Genomic DNA, 21,480 nt, shown 5'->3' with positions numbered 1-21,480 from the left:
AAAATGATAACCACGTCTCATCTCCAACTGATGAACAGAAACCCATTGCCCACATATTTTGAACGATTTCCACCAAGACCTGTATTTGTGATATCTGCTACCACACTGATTTCAGGAAAGACTTACATCGAAGGTCATTGATAGTATATCAAAGTTGGCAAGCTTGATGCCAGCCACTTACCCACAAACTCAGTGCCTGCATTCCAGATCCATTTCAGGTCAAATGAAGATTTATTTATTGATTACTTCATGTCACAGTTGCTTAGCCATGATCATGCAGGCATTTACAGTGCACAATGTATCTTTACAGAAGGGTGTAGAAAAATAAATCTATGTTGCAGACGAGACAGTCCTCCCATTCCACTTTAAGAAGCTGGTCTGCTTGATATTGTAGGCACCTTCTGGTACCGAAAAATATTACAAACAGGAATGAAAATGAACCAGGGAGGGGGTGAAAACCTGCAGTATGGCACAGCCAATGTGACCATGGACGTTTTAGTGAACAGGTTCTTGGTGCAATATTGGAAGCCCAGTTGACCAATTCATGGGAATAAGCAATCCAATTCTGGAGAAGCTTAGCTTGTGCCAGCAAAGAACCGGTTGCATGCTCTCTCATACACAGGCAGTCCTTTGCTGTGCCGTTGCAGCATGTCCAACGCCTCCTGCTGGACACCCTGTGGGAGACCTCCAGGCGTGTGTGATCCAATGTGTAGCAGCACCAAGCAACTCTCAAGCACATCTGGAAATGGGAAGAGCTAAAAAGGGAGACAAAAAAGGCCAGCTTGTCACTAGAATGCAACCCTTCTATTCCACAAATCATGCACAGGAGATTGGCTGCTAGAAGTGATCAACTAAACTAGAACTAGGCTGGCCTCCGGAAAGGTGTCCACCAGGCCAGATTTTAAAACCCCATCTTAACATACAACACTTGAGTATACAAGGAAAGGAATGCACACACACGGTAAAGAGGCAGAACCAAAGACACCCAACGAATCACACAACCCTGGGCTAATAAATAAGGCCAGCCAACTGAACACTCATTGTAACAATTAGTATCCAAGCCAACATATAAAATGAGGTAGGAACCACTACAATGTGTGGGAGTTAGGACAGAGTTCCAGAAAGTTGATATTTTAGCAGCGAGATCAGGTGAAGCAGAGGGAGCAAGCATCTGGTGGCCTAGTTAAATCAACCACATTTTGGAGTCAATTAAAAACAGGAGCTGGCAAAACCAAGAAGGCCAGACTGTGTGGGTTGAGGCTTAGAGGAAAGACCACAGATGGGAACCAGCTGTCAGGCTTGCCATAGAAGCTGGCAAGAGCATACAGAAGAGAAGTAGCAAAAAAGCTTACTGGAGGACTCTAGTCCAGATCCTAGTGGAAGCTACATTCACTAGGGCAGAAAGGATGTCTTGGTCAATTGAAATCCGGTGAAAAGCCTATGGCTGAAGCCCAGGAGGAAGACCCTTGGCTGCGAGTTACAATTACTGCACTGGGGTCCTACTAAAAATAGAACCGTTGGGCAATAGGGAGAAAGTGAAAGGTCTTGTCCTGGTAAGAACAGAAAGAGACCCCTAGTACGAGAGGGGAAACTGCAAGGTCTTGTGCAGGTGGGAGCACAAGGAAACCACTAGGGCAAGAGAGAAGTACATCGCACAGCTACAGAGTCTAAGATGGACCACATTCATCATCTGCCAAAGCCCAGGAAAAAGTGTGATGGGGCACTTAAAATAACCCTGACACTAAGCATGCTGAAGGGTGCTTTCCTGTGTGCAGATGGCCCAGAACTATGCGCCGATTAGAATTGAGAATAGACACTGAACAAAGGACAATCGTTCAGTTTAGCATATGTCCCTTACATTCATTTATTCCTCGATCTTGTCACTTTACCCAAGAAACTCCATATTATGTTGACTACCCATTCCACTGGATACCATAAGAGTGTATCACATCAAATCCTGACCCTAGGACTCTGCTTAGGAAATAGAAACTCAGCAAAGAAAATTCAATAATGACAACCAGACCCAGCCTAGGGAGGGAAGTGGGGAAATAGGGGGCAGTGCGGTGAAGAAAATCAATTCCACAATACTGGTTGTTACTCCTGTAAATTCAGGGTAACAAGAGGTCAAGAAAGGTCAATCTTTTCTTTTAGACCTCCTCTTCTAGTTCAGTACTGTCCCCAGCCTGATATGCCATAATCTGTTGTACACCCATTTCCCCTACCAACCTCACCCTTTCCTGTTGTGTAAATCAGACTAGTGTGTGTGACTGGTCTTTTCCTTCCTTTTCGCAATATCTGGAATATACCGCTATCTAATATTCTGTAAAAGGCTATACAGATGGAAATCCTGAACGATTGCAATGAAAAAAGCGGCGAGAAAGCAGGAATTATCTTCCAGGGGTTGCTTTCATCAACGGGTGAGAAAAGAATCCTTCTACCTCAGCAGTCCAAAGTTTAAGGTGATAGACACCTACAAGTATAATTTTCTTTACATATGGTAAAACATTGTTGCTTGTTAAGGTTAGCTTTCAGGATTGGAGGGGTCCTAAACTGACCAAAGGAATATTAGTTGTAATTAAATCTATAAAAGTCTCAATACCAGAGAACTTTAATGAGCTGTGTTACTAGGGGAGCTACGCTAAGAGAAGATTTGGAAACTAAAAGACGATTTTTCTGCAGCAGAGCAGTTGAATTCTATTAATATGGTTCTTGTCACATTTTCTATTCCTTGTACCAGTTAAGCGTCTAGATCCTCATGCCTCCTGTGACGAAACCCGAGATGTCGTCACCTCTCCCCAAGGGGAAGCCCCTTCCCATGAGGCCAGGGTGGTGAAGCTGCTACTCGATATCCCCCTTGGGGTGGTGCATAGTTGGAGGATCTCATGGAGAGCGACTCCCCCTCTGGGGACAAGGGAGCACATCCTGGGGAGCATAGTATGACAACCCTCAACCAAAACCCTAGCCTCCCCTCCACACCCCTCAAAACCAAATCCAATATCCCTCACTTCCATGCATCTTTGTAAGTCAGAGGACCTAACACATACTTAGATGAGGAAGAGTAGGGATTACTTAATAGAGACCTACTTAACCAGTACTGGGACGAGGAGGATGTAAATAACAAGGACAAGCAATGGTGAGAACTTAAATGAACAGTCTTCTGTGCCCGCTTATCATAGAAAGGAAAGAAGAACTTACCATTTCGTCAAGCCATCCCCTGAGGAGCCACGAAAAGGGGAAGTGGTGATGCACAGAAACAAGAAGAGACTGCTGACCAGGATGCTGGCCTAGAGGCAGAGGCGTCCCTAATCAGTACGAAGCCAAGAGTGGACAAGAAGCTGGACTCTGCGGTCGAAGCCAGACGCGCACTCTGGGAGAAACCAGAATCTGCCGAGGAGGGCAAGAGATCGCCATGTATCTGGGTTGCCAGGATGGTTGGTGGGGGCCTAAAAGGGTCGAGGGGGGACTCGGAAGAAGGGAGCAAACAAGATCCCACAGAGCAGGGGCAAGGTGGGAACCCATGGGCAAGAAGTGAACACCGAGAGAACTGAACCCAAAGAAAGAGAAACACAAGCCTGGCACCCGCACTCACAATAGAGATGATGTACAAATCATCTTCATGGAAGTACCTGGCAGGAGAGTAAACCAGGTCTGCCAGAACAAGGCAACAGAGAGACATGGGTCTGGGACCAGCAGCGGCAAGAGATGAAATCAGAGGCAATCTTCCTTGTGGCAGTACTTGGCAGGAGAGTCAACCAAGCCCGTCCCAATACAGAGACAGGGAAGTCAGGGTCTGGAACCCTCAAAGTGAAAGACTTACAGAGAGTCACTCCCCCTGGTTGTGTTGAACTGTGAAAACGAAATACCAGGAAAAGGGATTCATTCTCTTGGTAATCAAGGCCAGAGGAAATAAGTCATTCCCCCTGGCTGTGTGGTACTGTGGACCCAAGATACCAGGAGAAGACTTTGTGATACAGAGTGTTAAAGGATAGACAGTGTGCCTGGCAAGATGCATTGCCAGAACTTGTGTCTCTTGTGCTTAAGGACATATCTGAGCTGGGGAAGGGAGCTATTCCCCCAAGGAGGAGTAAAAGCCTGGAAACCGACTTATCCACAGTCCAGAAGTAGGGAGCCATTGTTCTGGACCAAGAAGGTCTACTTTGTTTTTAGTTTAGTTTTAGATGTAAGGGACAGAGGTAGGGTTTTGACACAGGACGGTGGACTATTGATTTATACAGACACTCTGACAGAGCCCTTATAGTTTTAGTTCAGGCAGGGAAACTCCTCATTGAGAAAAGGGACAGAAGGGTGTTTCTTTTCATTTAATAAAAATTAAAAGTCTATAGAAACCACAATGCCACCTGTGCATCAGTCTCCTCCTTCAGCACCCTTACACTCCTTAGAACAGAAGCATTATACCCTGGGCTACATTCCATCGACTGTGTAGACCTTTGCAAAAGTGGTCCCTTAGTCGTATCTTGCAAATCCTTGCACAAGTTGTCACACAAATGTTCTACTGATGTTGGTCCATGGGGTCACATTATACAGATGCATAGATTGTAATTTACTTACCGTCAAAGACTCTGGAAACTCTCCCAATTTCTGTTTGGCCTGCACCAATCGGTTCATCAGCACTGGGAGGGACAGGGGTTCCTCAATCTCAGTGTTCCTGTACCAACGTAGATTGATGCAAAGTGTTAGGTGCCATAAAAAAACAGTGTGCCAAATAGCAGCACTACAAAGCTCAATGGAGTTAAGACTTTAGAGCTGTAGCACTGTGTGCGATGTAACATACCATGCTAGCAGCACCAACATTACCCTCCCATATACAGCACCAGAAGCACTGTGTGCACAAATGAAAACTACAGCCCTTTCCCAAATACAAGCGGCAACATGTGCATACACATACAGAGCAGGGCTCATGCATGCAAGTTTCAGCTTTTTGTGTGTGCCTCATACATGTATACACATAAATCACACGCAAAAAGACAAAGAACGCTGCACATGAGGGTGTCACTATATGCGCACACACAACCGCATCATTACACACACATTAATGCACATAAAATCTCAGAGACTTTCAAAAATACTGATATTTACTCAAACATGCATATAGCCCTCTCCAAGTTGCACCCTCCTTTGTCACCAGGGCTTCATGCTAATAGGTCTGCCCTCCATCCATAATATGATATTGCAGGCCTGTCCTCCGTCCTCACTAGCTCTTGTTGTGCCCTTCCCAAAACCAAAGACCTATAGGCATGCCTCAGACCCCTTCCAGACCAATACTCCTTGTTCAGCACCTTCTCAGATCCATGCTCCTGGTCCCGGCACTAAACTAACTTGCCCGCTTTAGTCCTCCCAGAGTAGTACTTCTAGCAGTTCCCCTCACATTACGATGTTTCCACCCTTTTGCTCCATATTTCTGGCTATGCCCATCCCTTTATCAAGCCACACTCTGCATCTCTGCTCACCTGGTGCCGTTTTCTCCCAAATCCATAATCCTTGGTATGTCCCATGACAGATCCATTATCGCAGTACCATCAATTCCCTGCTTGAAACTAAATAATCTGTGTCTCCTTGCTTCATAACTGAATCTGCATCTGTACAAAATCACCCTCTTAACCCCCCTAGCCCAATCTATTAACTTGAGTACTCCTGGATTTGTCTCTCGCTCCCACCCCATGATCCGTGGGCCCTGAAGAGCACACAAGAGCTCCTCTAAAATCTCACATACCTGGGAGGGTGCTGTAGCTGTACAGGAGTTGCAGGCTGGGTTGAAGAAGATTCTGATTCTGGCCGGTCCTCCTTTGAGGAAGCCTTAGGTTGGAGTCTCTGGTGCTGTTGGATCATGTTTGCAATCGTCTCCTGCACAGAGGCGATCTCACGCTGCATTCTTTGGAACACTGCGTGGAGATCAGAAATCAGAATTTTGCAGTCCCACAACTGCTTCCGGCATTGGTGGTTGCCATTCCTAACAGAACCCATATCTGTCCTTTGACCTTTACTAACCTCAGATGGAAGTACATTTTCCATGCCTGCACTTTCACATGTTGGTTCAAGCAATAAATCATGCATGTCTGCGGAGGTACTGTCCATCATTCCCGCTTCAATCCCTGTACTCTCAGTAACTGTGACAGGCAGACCTTCTTGGCCTGAGGAGGGACTGTCCATTATGCCTACTTTGATGTGTGTGTTCTCAGAAGCTGTTGCATGCAGGCAATCTCCCACATGTGTGTTTGTGTTGTCCATCTCACTTGTTTTCATTTCTGTGCTCTCACGGTCTGCGACAGGAAGGGTGTCTAGTCTGCTAGCTTCAGTGGGAACCTCATTGGTGGTTTCCTCTGATGAGCTCACAGTGGTTGTGAATGGCAGACTGTTTCCGATGTCTGTTTTGGTGCTATGCATCTCTTCTGCTTCCATTGCTGTGCTCTCTAGCTCTGTAACTTTCCCCTCACCCGAGCATGCTAAGCTTATGTCCATGGTGCCTGTGTCGTCCTCTCTGCTTTCACTTGTTGCAAGAGTAATGAACCCTTCTTCAGTGGATTTCCTTCTGTTCATCTCACTTGGGTTAGTCACTGTGTCTTCAATGACTTTGACAGGCAACTCGCCTTCCACATCTGTTGGGAATATATCCACTCCACCTGTGTTCACATCTTTGCTGTGACAATCTGTGACCATCAAGTGCTCTTCTACTGTTTCTGTGCCATTCTGTATGGGGCTGGAATCCAATCCAGAGGTCTCCTGTTGCCCAGGGCAAAGAGCAGTTTTCAGAGTGGACCCTGAAGAGGCCAGAGAGCCGTCATGACTCCACCAAAGCTCATAGAGATGTCCATATGAAACAAATGCTTGCAGACTTCTCAAGGCAGCAATACTCTGATCATTGCTGGTATCCAGTATGCTACTAAGAAAATCACAGCCTGTGAAACAAAAAATAAAATGCATATTTTCAACTTGGAGAGTCACCTGCAATTACAACATGTGTACCTTTCATGCACGATACTGCTACTAATCAGTTGAACTGTGAAATACCTTCCTGTAATTGAGAAAAAAATAAACATTCAACTATCTAGAGGTTCCAGGGAAAACATTGTTGTACCAGAGCTCTAGGAAGTAAACGGACTGACTTGGCACTATAAATGAAAAATATGCTTACCTGTAATATTTGCTCTCCAGTGTGTGGGTGCCCACTCTAAAGTGTCACGCTGTTAAAAAAATAAATGCTATCTGGAGGAGAGTTCTGTGAGCACTGTTGGCGCTGCACATTTTACTGGCTGAGTTTGAGTCTCAAGACCCTGAAATATTTACCAAAAACCCAAACCCGCATATTTTTGTGAGCAAGAATAGTGTGAATCAGTATTCGAAAGACTAGATGCTGTAGGGAAGAGATGCAATGCATGTGAAGTTTGAGACGATGCCCACTTTAAAGAAACATTTTCACAGGAAAGTAACTCTTCCTTTGAAACATAGAATCCTCTCCACAGTCATAAAATAATTAGGCAACATAACCCAAGGAGGGGGGGCATTACCATACCGTTAATGACCCCCCTCCGAGGGTTATATTGCCATTAGTACCCCAGCACACTGTACCGGGGTACTAATAGCAGTTTTTCTCAAGTTGACAAATGGCGCTGCGACCATTTCTCGTCTTCAGAAAAAAAAAAGCACAAGAAAATGGCTGCCAGGGATCGGGGAGAAGGGACTACGGGGACAACACGTAGTCCCTTCTCACTTTCCAAGTCTGCCACTCGCAGAAAGAACTCTGGGACACGGCTGGGCTCGGTGCCTTGTTGGGCAGATAAAGCCCGGGCGAGGGCCAATGAGCCAATGAGCTTGCTTTTTACAAGCTCATTGACCCTCCTAGGGTACTAATATAGGGTAGCAATAAGTAAAGACTGAATGAAGTATGAGATGCAGTTGACTGGTCCTGTTAGGTTCGAAGACGCTACTAGGGTCAGAGTCCAGACACCTAGAGAAGGTGTCTATCATGTGATGGAGTTGCATCTGGGGATTCTGGGGGCCAGGAGAAGCCACCAGCTAAGTGAAGTGACCCCTATAGGTGGTAGATTAGGGATTGACAGATATCCGTTTTCAAGTTCAAATATATTTTTACTCATCTAAAAAGATGACAATTTTGAGAAGTACTACTTCTTTACTTCCTAAAAGTTGTGTCACTCTCAGATTCAAAAATAGGAAGCAAAGTGCCCACACTTGAAAATCTTATTTGGCGTCCTTCCTTTGATACTAGGTGCTATCTGTCTATGCACATTGTATGGAGAAATACCAGAGAGGCCATCCTTTGTTTATAGATACCGCTTTTTGGTTCAGTACCTCTGCTGTGACAGTAGGCGAGTGGTTTGTTTCTCCTTGCTCATGAAAATCAACCTCCAAATAGCTGCATTACAAATGCCATAATTTATGTTATTATACACAGCCTCACATACATAATGATCCTTAGGAAAACCAGAGCGCAGACCCTTTCCCAAAGGACAAAAGAACCAGGGATAACTCATAATCAACACCTGGAGATGTATGGCTTTCAGATAGCCAGCCTTCCATTTGAGGACAATCTGGTGACAGAAAAGTGCTGCCTTGTCAGCATGAAATATGCAGTCATACCTGTACAGAACCTCATTGTGCTAAAGGCATACATAGGAAGCGTTTAGCACGTAAAGATTCTAAATGATATATCCTGCTGTAATAATATTGTGCCATTGTGGTTTATCTCACCCAGGATGTGTGTTTATGAGAGGCTCGTTGAAGTTTAACTTCTTTTTCATGGTGTACTAGTGTCCACCTTTATTTTATTATTTTATCAAGAGGATGCCATATATGAGAGAGGGCTCCTGCAGCGTAATGGACATTGAGTGGCTTTCACTGCTGCTCACTTGCCATGCAACACCTGATGTCTGGTAAGAGGTTTCCTTTTTGGGAGTCATGACATTCTGGTAATTTCATCATCCAGAACGTTAAACACAGACGTGGAAACGAAACAGACACCAGCTGGACCTGATCCCAACCCAAAAACCTAATTCTACACTGGCCGCCCCTAGGTCTTCTTTGCAGCATCCATCAGTGTGAGAAATAATTCCCAGGCCTTCTGATCCCCTTCCCATCGTTGGTCGTTCTTAGAGGGGCTTTTGGCCCAAGTCTGCATATCCCTTTTATTGGCTCCTTCTGACCACGGCATTCTCCATAGGGCTTGAGGGCCATGTCTCTGAGCTTTTGGTGGTGGTACCTAGGCTTAGAAATAGTGTAATAGCGTGAGTGGTACTCCTGACTCCTCAGCAGGGTGTCTGCCTTCTTCAACAGAGAATTTAAAGTATTTACCCGTTTCTAACCTTAACCACAATTTGTCCTATTGGCTTTGACCCAAATATTCTATTACAAGATGTTCTGAATTTTGCACAAACTGCTGTGACGATTTACTGTGCCCGGCTAGTTTGTGGTTGACTCAGGGGGGTCAGGCCCCACTACCCGCTATGTGATCCCAGGAGCAGTGTGGGAGTCTCCTGGTTGCACACACAATCCATTTCTGTTACTGGCCCTTTAAATTACCAAACACAGGAGAAGGCGTTCACTGTCATGGCTCGTGTCCATGTGGTCCCCGGGAAATCATATTGATACTGGGAAGTCATGGATTACCAGCCTTGAGTCCCCAGCAGGACTTCTCTTCCGCAGAAGTCACAGCCAGCCTTCAAGACTCAGAACAGTCGCCAGACCCGCCTCATACCCTTCGCTGCTCTGTGTAGGTGTTCCTCCGTGCCTGTGCCAGAGAAAGATTTTGAAAATGGCAGACTGGCTTATTAAATGCTCTGTTCGTGGAGCACTGGGCTGGGGAATCATTAAAAACATCTGAAGTCTTACAGCACGAACAACCCCAAAATAGAAACGATTTCCAGTCACATGTCCTAGTCATAGACAGAAGCCAGGCCAAGGGGTTGGGGAGGGGAGGAAGCAGGCGAAGGCCTAAACAAGCCCAGGCACAGATACAGAGGGTAGGTGTTTGAGTGGTGTAGTGAAGCAGTGAGAGGTGGAAGTGCAGGGCGAGCTGAAGGCGCAGGAGGAGGTAGAGGTGTAGAGTGTTATGGTACAGGAGGTAGGGAATACAGACGGTTGGAGGATGAGAACATAAAGAAAAAGTGGGAGAACAGGAGAGGCTGAAGGAGGTGAAGATCAGAAAACAGGAGAGGGATGGTGAAGGGAGCGAACAAAGAAAAGCAAGAAAAAGTTAGAACATTTGAAGAGAGGTGGGAAGAGAACTGGCAAGTGTTAGGCAGAAACCTGTGCAGTTCCCTTAGGGACCACTGCAAAAGATTTAGGACTACAGGTGTTTGGCAGTAAACCCACTTGGTAGCAGTCTGTACCACACAGATTCACTTGGTAGCTGTGGCTGAGCAGTCAGATTTCCCTCAAGAATAGTTAGGCAGTATGTAGAGTACATACAATAGGTACAGAGAGCAAAAGCAAACACTGACCAGAGCTTTGGTGTAAAAGTATATAAGACACACTGTAAATTACACTAACACAAAAGAGGTAAGTAAATTCAGCACACAGTCACTATTATATATATATAAATCCCTAATTACTTATTAGACAAGTCTTAGTGAGAAACACCACTTATTTTCAGACAGAGGTGAGCGCTTAACATAAGATGGCACTCTAATAAATTAAAAAAAAAGGGAGGGAAAAAGGCAGAGTTATGAAAGCACACAAGTTTCAATACTTTTAAAAGAACCACAGTAAGGCAGGATAGGCAGAGTTCTACTGGAGAGCAAGGGAGTCAATTGCAAGGCCCACTCTTGGAGAGAGCAAGCAGAAGGGGTCCAGGTTCACACAGTGGGGTTATGCCCAAAGAGTCTTGTAGATAGTTCGCACAAAAAGGATGAAATTAAAGTCAGGAAAAGTTAGCTAGGTTGTCCCAGGCCAGCCCAGGTTAGAAAGTCGAGGCTTTACCGTCACCCCGAACGATCTGTCGCAAGGGAAGCCAGGCGGGACACAGTACCTTAAGTGTGAAGGAAGCTCCAGCGGAGGCAGTTGTTCCTGGCACCGGGTGCAAGTCGGTGTTTCGTCCAGAGGAAGAGGAGGTCTCGCCGTGGAGGAAAGAAGGTCGTTGCACTGCCAGGGAAGAAACCAGCCGCGGAGTTCTTTGGTTAAAAGGTACTACCCTTCTCTTCGCGGTAGTGGTAAACAGAGTGGTATTCTGGTTGCCAGGGTGCTTGGCACGGGCAAGGCGGCCATGAGATGCTCCAGGAAGGTGAAAAGAAGGCAAAACTGGTTATCCCCACCAGTCAAAGAAAGACTCTCCGGACTGGAGATCTCCTCTGTCGTCGGGAAAAGTGGTGAGACGGTTCAGCAGGGCTCCACCGGTGGTGTCGTTGTTCCAAGTCGGCTCAGCTTCTCCCTCCTCGGATTCTTTAGGTCCTGTGGCGACTTCTGAAGTTCCAGTCCCCAAAGCCCTGCTTTTATGCAGCACACCCCCATTCACTCAGCCTAGCTGTCAATCAAACATGCTAAGGGGTGAGCCGGCCGGCTCACCACTTGGGCCAATCACACAAGAGTGCGACTTGAGTTACCAAGGTAACTCAGTCCAGGGTGCCTAAACCCCCTCCCACACCCCCTGTGGTACCCAGACAGAGTGGCACCACTTCTGGAGGCTTCTGTGGAGAAGCCTGCCAAAAAGTGGAACAAAGGGCTCGACTTGGGTTGGAGTCACAGAAGAGAACACAAACGCCATTTTAGAATCGAGTTCTGGCAAAAAATACCAACCGCTGAATTAATATTAAATAAACCGGCGGTATGTTCGAGGCTATAAGAATTAAATAATTAAAAGTTGGTAGCCTCGAACAATGGGAAAATCCCATAGAGATATATTTGCGGTCGAATATAAAAAGTAGTATCCACTGCCACCAGCCAAAACTCGATCAGGGGGGACGGAGACGTGCCCCCTCGAACAACAGACCCCGGGGCAATCGAATTGCCCCGACCAGTATGTCCACAATATGATGGTTTGTACTGGTTTCTGTTCATAATTTGGGACTAGTAAAGCCAATGGTGACTTTACTTGCCTTGGGAGACAGTAATCAGTCCCAGGGTATGGAGTCTATGTTGGGGGGTCGCTACGACACCCCTGGGTTACGGCACGGAGGGTGCTGTGTAACCCACATCAAAAACACATGAGACCCTATGGAGTAAAAGACCCCATAGCCCATTAAAACATGGAATGACAAAGGAACACCTCAAATCATGTCTAAGAGTGGGAGTAAAAGAGTCTCACTCTTAGCAGGAGAAAAAAATAAACCCCAACAATCCAGCAAAGCTGCTGGGGGACTCACTAGGTTTGGGAAATTAGCCTTTACAGAGAATTCTCCCTAACAGCAAGAAGCAGAGGCTTAGTTGGAGAAGGGGCGAAGGAGCTGGAAGACAGACAGAATGTGGGAATTGTCCTGGAGGTGCAGGGCAAACAACAGTCAGACAGAACAGTGTACACACTGTCTGAGAAAAGTGGGTGGAGGAAAAAACTTGGGGCAGAATGGTGGGGTGGTCAGCAGACAGGTCAAAATTGAGACGAATTGAAACAGGGTCAGAACTGAGACAAATTGAAAAAAGGCACAGGGGAGCGTAGGTTCAGCGAGGGGGGAATTGGGACTGGCTTGGGTAGCAGGAACAGACCCCAGTGACAGGAAAGCAGAATAGGCACCTAAAGACACTTTTGATCTACCTCCCTTCCTCTCTCGAAGACAACAGGGCCTTGCAGAGATAAAGCCTACGACTTCAACATGAGTGTTTGCATAACGTGAGAGGTACTACCCAAAGAACAACAAGCAGGGAGAGGCCCAGACAGGACCAGGATGACATCTGATGGAGCACAGTTGTGCCTAAAAACTGAATTACACGGTGAGAGATTTTTGTGAAAACCATTCTGAAGCAAGATGATTTTTTGGTTTGCCATTTTGACTCTTTTTTGAGTTGTCCAAATGCGTACATGGTCCTGAATAAAAGGTTTGAAAAAGATCTATGAGCTGTTTCTCCATAAGTCTAGTTTGCTTTGTGATACTTCCTAAAGTAGTACCTGACCAGTGACATTCGACGAATATAAATAGGATATGCCGGCGCTGGTGTTTTAGCTGAATTTTATATTTTTAAAGCAGTGTTGTGCTTTAACCACTTTGTTTTCTCCCGCTTTACACTGAAACTGTGTATCAGTTATGTGTTGGCAAGCAATACTGTGTTAAGTTAAAAGAGTTGCTGGCACCCCTCAGACACCATTAGTGGTTTTCTTTTATCTATACCTAGTGTACTTCCCTTTTTGTCCAGCAGCCTTTCATGCACATTATTTTTCATAGAGAGTATAGCTATTCAGCACTTACCTGTGTGGGCAATCATTTACTTGGTAACCTAAGAGTAAAGTCTTGGTGCTCAGTTGTATTTACCACTGAGAGGTTGGACGTACGTAATATATTGCCCTGAACACTGTAAATATGTGGTCCAACACAAGTGGTATTCAGAAATAAAACCTCTAGCAAAGTGGTTGGATTCACAGTAGAAGGACTCAGTGAAACAGAGGTGACAATCGAAGGACCCATCGTACCATTTCATAAAGTGGAGTCTTGGTGCATGAAGCGTAGGTTTTTAATGGGGACTGTATACAGGGATGGGCCAACTTAATTTTTGGGGGGAAGATTCTATTTATATTTAACATAGGATGGCCTTCTCCACAAATGTCTCTTAGGACTGCTTTCCCAATCTCAGGGGGAAGGATCAGGCTTTCCAGTCCCGGCCGTCACAGTTCCCAGTGAAGTTACCTTCCATAATTATACAGGCTTCAGAAGGAAGCAAGTGCTGTTGCTTCTTTGAGCCTAGTTGCAGGCTTTCCGGGTTCCTGTACTCCCAAGACATACCAGCCCTTGATGTTCTGCAGTACCCTTCGGTTCTCTTACAGATGTCGTTCGGGTCATCCCTACTGGTCTTTGGGTCATCAGTACTAGCCTTACTTCCCAACTCGGTTCTCCCAATCTACTCTACAAACTAGGACTAGGCTCCCGGACTCCCTCTGGAACCTTCTGCCAGCTGTTAAAGCTATGTAAGGCCTGCCTTGGCCATGCAGAAACCTTGTACCACTAGCTGACCAACCTTCTGGCTCTTTCCTTTTCTTAGCAAGACCTTAAGAAAGTCTCAATCTCTTTACGCTAGTGCTTTCATTTTCTCTTCCATGTCAACCCCATGCCAATCTTTAGTCTCCTCTTCTAAAATTGTTTCATTGTCAGTCCCCCAACACTCGATACCCCCTCCTTCTGCTGATCTGTCTCCCTACCACCACTTTGGCCTGTTCCCCATCGTCTTCCTTTTCTCTTGATCTTACCACGCTCTGCCCCTCTAGTCTAGCCACTTCCTTGAGCACATTTTCCTTGTTGCCCATCACCTACACTACCTTAGTTACTGACACCACCTTAACTCTAATCTAATGTGACTCCTGCCTTCAACTCCACTCCATGTTTTATTTCCTTTCTGCTCGCATCTCCTCCTACAACTCCACTCCTGGTTATACCTTCCTACCTCCTTTCCCTGTTACTACTACCGATTTCCACTCCATGTTTTACTTCCTCCCTCTTTTCTCTCTCCTTTAACTCTCACAACTTTCTTGTCTTTTGTGGAGATCACCTCCTTCTCCTCCTCCTCCTCCTCCTCCTCCTCGTCGTCGTCCTCCTCCTCCTCCTCCTCTCTCCTGGTGACACTTCTCCAGCTCCCGTCTGCAGCACACTCCAGCCTTCTCCAACTTCTCTGCAGCACTGCTCCGTTTCAGCCGCCCTCCCTCTCCAGCCTTCTCCACCCAGGAGCCTCACTCCAGTCCTCCTCCGCACTGTACTCAGCTGCCTGTTTTATATCGTAACAAGTCCCCTGCCCCTGAACTTAACTAGGGTTGTCTGCAACTGTAACCCTAAATGGTGTGAGTGTTTGGAACGGCTAGGCGCTCTCACTACCCGATTGTCAGGATGAGGCTGGGCTAAACCTATAAGAACCCTGACGGCCATTCTGAAGCTGTGTGGGCACAGAGGGTGAATAAGCTGCTTGTGTGGAGGATATCCTGCTGTGCTGTTGTTGGGAAGGAGATTGTGTTAGTGGGGCACTAGGGGTGTTTAGGTTTTCCCCAGGGCCTATGTCCTTGGAGGGTTCTCCTATGGTATCCCTGATCCATTCCGGGTTTTCTGGTTGGAAGAGAAGGGAATTGTGGGAGATGTAGTCCATCAGAGGGTGGGTTGCCTGTACAATTCCGTTGTTTGGGCCCTGAGACAGGTTTACGGATGTCTTCCATGGCTTAAGTGACCTGACTGGGTATTTGACCAGGTTTACCTTCTCCCCGGTTCCTAATTCAGCTTCTTGAATGCAGTCGAGGTTTTGTTGCAATTCCTTAGGGGCATTTTGGGAAAGGTATTTGTCTTTAACTGGCTTGGCTAGGTACACATCTCCCTGAGTCAATTGGCTCGTGGTCACTAGGTGAAATTCCAGTTAGGTAACTGATTTAGAAAATGGAAACATTACCAGTAGCGGGCCTAGGCAAATTGAAAGCAAAAAAGCTTAAAGAATGATGTCCTGCCAGAGGTCTAACGCAGCATGCACCAAGGCCTAGTTTATCAAAGCCATATTAGATTTTTGGGATTCTCCCCCTACTGCAAATTGAGATGAGGATGGGGGTACTTTCACTGCTGCCTCTTCCACCATTGTGAAATCATCACGAAAAGATGCCCTTCTAGAGTCATAGAATGAGTCCCTCCAGCTGAAGGCTATTGACTAGATATTAAGAGGGTTTAGAGATTGAAGCTGGGACTGAAAAGCAGGACTCAGCCTTAAAGAAACAGGGAGTTGAATTAGCAGAAAAAGGAAAGGGCACATCTAGTGGCCCACAAATACAAAGTTGGCTGCTCAGAAAATAAAAGATGATCAATTCGACCTTTAAAGGGTTTCCATTGAGAATGGCTCTGGATTCCCATGCAGTAAAGAGTTCCCTAGGTACTTGGTCAGCGTGTACAATGCACATAATTATACTTTGGAATGGTTGTGCTCATTTAAAATGTCTTGAAGATTATATGGGGGGAAATGTAAGGTTTAGGCTATGGAAGACCTCTCCAGAATGGAAGTGCCACAACTCTGGAATAGAATCCTACAAGTAAGATGTGTATGTAAGTGCATCCCTGCATCCGAATATGTAAAAAAAATAATGATTCAAAGAACTAAAAAAGAAAAATTGGATTGATGGCCACAAAGTGAAAAGGATTGACAGCATGTCAGTTTGGTCTTGCTGGAACATTTTGGACTCACATCCCCTTGAGTGAGGGAACATTAAGCTGATTTGAAGGAATTGGATCAGAAGAAGTTGGCAATAGCTGCCGATTTGTGGGGGTCACATATTATATCCAACAAAGAGAAGTTGGATCCTTTCCAAAACAGAGGAGGCAAAGAAATAGAGGGGTTATATAACATCACTTTACACAGGCCCCCAAACTGTATGTTGATAAATTCCATGGGTGGGGGGGGGGGGTCACTATGTTCATTCATCCCCCCTCCCCATTATGTATTTCCTATACCCCAACCCTACCCATTATATGCCCTTGCCCCCTAAACCCTCCTCCATTTTTTGATGATTTTTGGGGCAAAAAATGATCTGCAAAAAGTGCTGCGGAAAAAAAAAAAAAACGGGTGATGTATGAACGTCGCACCGGGGTGGAGGGGATGAGCGCAAGCATAGTGTTCGTCCGACCACCAAACATGAGTCTGGTAAAAGTAAGTTCACAATCCCTAAATTATTGGGCATTTGCTGGATATGGCGGACTAATGACTATGTGAAAGGAAACCAAGGTGTTTGGTGTTGTGTGAAATGAACATACACAATATCAAGCACTAGATTGTCCACACAAACATAATTATTATAGCATCTCATACATATTAAGTCAAAGATAATGAAAGGTAATTATATATGCGTTGAAGACACCGACCTCAACACATGTCCCAATAATTACACATCCCATCAGGGAATAAGACCAAGAGAGAAATTGCAAGGAAAACAAAGTAATATTACTATGCCAGCAAAGAACTCTGCCCGAGAGCTCTCTACCAAAAATTACACTGGCAGCACATTAAAAAGGGCAAACTTATCATCAGTGACCATTTAGTCTAAGGCAAAAGTCAGGTTGCTGGTTGGCAGGGGACATATAGATAGGCCTGCTCTATAGGGGATGCCAGGCCCTAATTGGCAGCTGCTTCCCAGTCGATCTTGATGCACATGGGTCAGCTGAGCTCATCTCCACGGAGAAGGCCGTGTTGAGAGGGAGATAAAGTCTAACTATCTACAACAACAGACAATTTATGAACAATGGCATCATGTGAAAGGGGGTCTTGTGAAGAATGAGGATAATATATGGGCATGCCGACATCCACATTCAGGGCTTCGTTGATACTTCAGTCTCCGCACCAAAGTTTTCTCCCCTGGGGGTTTGATCTATTGCCTGCCTTCCCATGTGCCTCATTATACAAACAGATGTGTGTTGCTATTCAGAAAATATATTGCCGCACTGGATTAGAGCTGTGGTGGGAGATCTGAAATGGGCAAGGCCAGAGTGTTAGATAGTTATCAGCATAAAGAGGAATTGGGGTGGTCGAGACGGAGAGGCCAGGTGAGCCCTGGCCTGCCGGAGTGGGGTGTCGAGAGGACACAGGAAGTTTAGTGGAGATGGATGGGCATTTGTGCTGGGGCCTGTTTCTGTCTCACGGTCTCCGCAGAGTGCATTCTTCCAGAAATAATACTAGGGATTTGCAACATTGAAATGGTGGGAACAAGGCTCGTGCAGAGCTGGCCTGATGTGTTGATGGCTTGGTCCCTCTGCGACAGAGACCGGGGATGTAAATGCTGCAGCCTCACAGGGTGGTGATTTTTTGGGTCTAGTAGAAAATGGCTTTAAGCTTGATACAAAATGGAGTGTTAGTGCGAGGACATGGGCCTTGTTATTCATCTAATTTTCTGTGTTATAAGGCTCCTTACATGTACCATATGGGAGTTTTTTTTCTCCTTTTGGTTTACCGACATATCTTATGGCTATGGGGGTGGGATAGGACTGTTTCCTTCCCATCAGCGTACTAGCAAAAAGTGCCCATACTTCACAAAGGTTCTGTAGACAGGCATGATAAAACTCTCACCAATTGTTGGCAATCACAGAGCAGAAGGGGAGAATTTGCGTGCTGCAGCATAATGGTACCTTCGGTGCACTCTCCCCACCAGACGCCTCACCGTGGCGTGGTGCAGTATGTTGCGGTACATTGCAGATATCTCCGTAACAGTGCATCTAGGGCCTTGAAACATGGTTTTCAATGTCCTATTGGGACCTTGAAATTCTCGTCCTTTTGTCCAGATACTTGAAATAATCTCTGTCCGGTCCTTCTACGACCACCTACTCTTACGTCCTGTCCCCTTTCCTCCATATTGCATGGGCGTTCCTCGTGAGGGACGGGAGACGGAACCTTTTTCACCAGAAACAAAAACATCTTCCCCTTTAAATTTAGAGGCGCGCAGGGGTTTGGCCCTGGGAGCATGCGCTACCCTGACTCCGCCGCCACACCTCAGTCCCCTTTTCCGCGTCGACCGGAACGGGGCGAATTCACCAGCGCTCCTGGTTTTGGCTTCGGTCAAGTAATTCCAGGCGCAGATACTTCTCTTTGTCTTTTTATCATTCAGGTACTCTGTCCTCAGGCGTCACGCTCCTCACCGGCGCATTTAGACTTCTACAGGGTTCAGCAGGTGTCCATCCTGCGATGGGCTCTTCCAGACTAAAGACCCCGACACCCTCTGCCTACGGTGCCTTGGCTCACACCACGGCTGGGAAGCTTGTACTGCGTGCAACACGCTTTCCTCGAGGTCTCTGAAGAAAAGACTAGCCAGGTGGAAGGAGCTCTTCCAGAGGTCGCCTCCTAAGCACCTAAAGAACTTCGTCTATCATCAATCCAGGCCCAAGGTAGGGCCGCTCTTTTCCAGTGCACCCCGCAAGGGAGATTCCTTCCCAAGGACTCGGCCACGCGGGAGTGACCGCTCAGGTTCTGGTACCAGCACAAGTACCAAGGCTGAATCAGCTAACGGCCGACAGGCCGAGGGATCAGTAGATCCTCCCAGTGAAGGTGCTGAGGGACCGGACGGTCCTTTTACCGGGTCTTCACCAGAGGGGCTACGCCCTAGTACCAGCATCATGTCCGAGGGGGGAGCCTTTACGCAGTTCTACCGGCAGATCCGCCGAGGGCGAAACGCCTACCAGGCCTCGGCCTGAGAAACAGAGTAGGCCCCATGATCCACACTCAAGAGTCCTGGATGGGGCAGGGCCCAGTGAGCTGAGCAACACGACGCAGGCACGTGGAAGGCAGCTTGACAAAATGGCCACTGTGGCAGAAAATCCAGACATCCGGCCGACGCCCCTCCAAGGAAGGCAGGTGGAGGACCGTGTGTCAAGGTGGGACAGGTGTAAACCAGGTATGTGGCCTACAGCTTACCCCTCCTTCGCGCAAGGCAGGTCCCCATATGGCCAGGGCTCGCAACAGCTCCAGCAGCCGCCCGCTAACCCGTCAGTACCCCCTACCACCAATCCAGCCTGCGAGGACAGGTTCTTTGAAAAGTTCCTCGGGATCATGAAATCTCCACAGATGGGGGGTCATCCTCAGGGACTTGCTCCCTCCAATGGCTCTGGCGCTGCAGGCCCCGGTACAGGCCACTCCAGTCCCGGTTCAGCCTCAGCAGCCCGCTCCGGCCCCCCAATCGACTGGGCAGGTGGTTCCATACCAGCCCCGGCTGCAGCCTCCGGCTCCGGTCACCGCACCTCAGCTGGCAGCCCCTAGCATCCCCCCCTCCGGTGCCAGACCCTCCGGACCCACAGGTGGACACAAATGAGGAGGACCCCGACACGCCGTCTTCAGCCAAGGTCTTACACGAAAGCCTGGCAGGGCTGGCAGAGTACTTGGGTCTACCTCAACCCGAGGTTGAGCAACCAGCAGAGGGTCTCTTCGCAGAAGTCCTCAAGCTACGTCCCGTGGCCAGAACGTGGATCTCGATGCAGAAGTACATAGCTGCCTTGGCCAAGCAGGAATGGCTAAAACCTCATTCAGCCCAGCCGGTAAATAAACGCTTGGACGCCAAGTACAGGCAGATGGAGGGGGATACACTCTTGCCATCAGCCCATCCTCAGCCACCCTCCTCAGTGATCACCGCAGCATCACTGTACTCCAAGCCTCAGTCGTCCTCAGCCGCCTCCTGCGCGGCGCTGCTAGGCAAGGCGGAGAAGATCTTGGAGGTGTACAGGAAGAAGCTGTATTCCAACACATCCTTGCACTTGCGTCAAGCCAACGTGGATGCCATGCTGGCAGCCGTTAACCAGAGGCTCTGGTGGGAAATTGCCGATTTCCTCCCAGAGCTTCCGGCGCAGAGCCAATCACGATCCAAGGCGGGATTGGCGCAGGCCAAGATTGTGGCGCAGGACATCACAGAGTCCTCCGTGGCCCACATTAACACCTCTGGCCGTGCCATCTGTATTGCCACGGATATGAGAAGAACGGCCTGGCTATGTACTACGAAATTCAACCCGGATGTCCAGGAACGCATACCAGATCTTCAGTTGAAGGGGATGACCTCTTCCACTCTGCAACGGACGAGGAGCTGGATAAGAAGAAAAACAGCTCTCAAATAGCCAAGTCTTTATCCAACCTTATAAATGCAATGCCTAAACCGTACACCCAGTCACAGCAGCGCACTGAGAAGCGGCATACGTACGGAGGGTTCCGCGGCTTCCACGAGCTGAAGCCCAGGCAGCCTGACCGTTCGCCGTCCCAGCATCAGCGCAAACAACAAAAAGTGGGGGTGGAGGGAGTAAGGGCTTTTTCCAGTCATACTCCTCCGCAACAGCCTCAGAGGGAAAGAAGGCATGACACACCCCTCTGGGTCCACCTGTCTCCAGCAGGGGGCAGGCTTGCTCTTCACACACATTTCTGGCGCCAGAATTTCGCAGACCCCCGACTCCTCTCCGTAGTCTCCACGGGGTACCGCCTCCCTATCCCAGCCTCTCCTCCCTCCTCTCCCACAGGTTGGGATAGTAACTTGTTTGGCGGAAATCTGTTCGCTCGTCGAGAGCCAGGCAGTGGAGGAAGTCCCAGCCTCCAGTAATTTCGCCATTCAGAAGAACCACCAAGCGGGCCTGAGAGTTGTGCTGTTACCTTTCCACCCTCAACCTCTCCCTCCACTACAAAAATTCAAGATGGTTACACCAGCTTTGATAGCGGAGACATTGTGCAAGGTAGACTGGATGTGCTCCCTGGATCTGAAGGACGCGTACCTACAAGCCCGATCTGGCAGCCTCATCGTTCAGGATCATGGGATGCCATTTCCAATACAAGGTGCTTCCTTTCGGCCTCAACTCAGCCCCCAGGGTCTTTACCAGGCTGGTTAACTCGGTGGCGGCCCTC

General features: G+C 47.6%; 1 protein-coding gene across 2 annotated transcripts in view; it reads right to left on the bottom strand.

Moving 5' to 3' along the window:
• Positions 1 to 208: 208 nt before the first annotated feature.
• Positions 209 to 21,480, bottom strand: part of GEMIN5 (gem nuclear organelle associated protein 5) — a 1,331,385-nt gene continuing 1,310,113 nt past the window's right edge. The window contains exons 27-29 of one of the 2 annotated variants that reach the window (XM_069653956.1): positions 5,732 to 6,914; positions 4,570 to 4,666; positions 209 to 755 (exon numbers count right to left, since the gene is read on the bottom strand). In XM_069653956.1, coding sequence (XP_069510057.1) covers positions 576 to 755; positions 4,570 to 4,666; positions 5,732 to 6,914 — 1,460 coding nt within the window. In that variant the 3' untranslated portion in view covers positions 209 to 575. The remainder of the gene's footprint in view (positions 756 to 4,569; positions 4,667 to 5,731; positions 6,915 to 21,480) is intronic. The other variant, XM_069653955.1, reaches the window with a different exon arrangement.

The sequence above is a fragment of the Ambystoma mexicanum genome, chromosome 3q, assembly GCF_040938575.1.
Source record: "Ambystoma mexicanum isolate Mex_15411 chromosome 3q, UKY_AmexF1_1, whole genome shotgun sequence".
NCBI lineage: Eukaryota > Metazoa > Chordata > Amphibia > Caudata > Ambystomatidae > Ambystoma > Ambystoma mexicanum.
The sequence above is the reverse complement of the archived record's forward strand: the minus strand, read 5'-3'. Positions and strand labels throughout refer to the sequence as shown.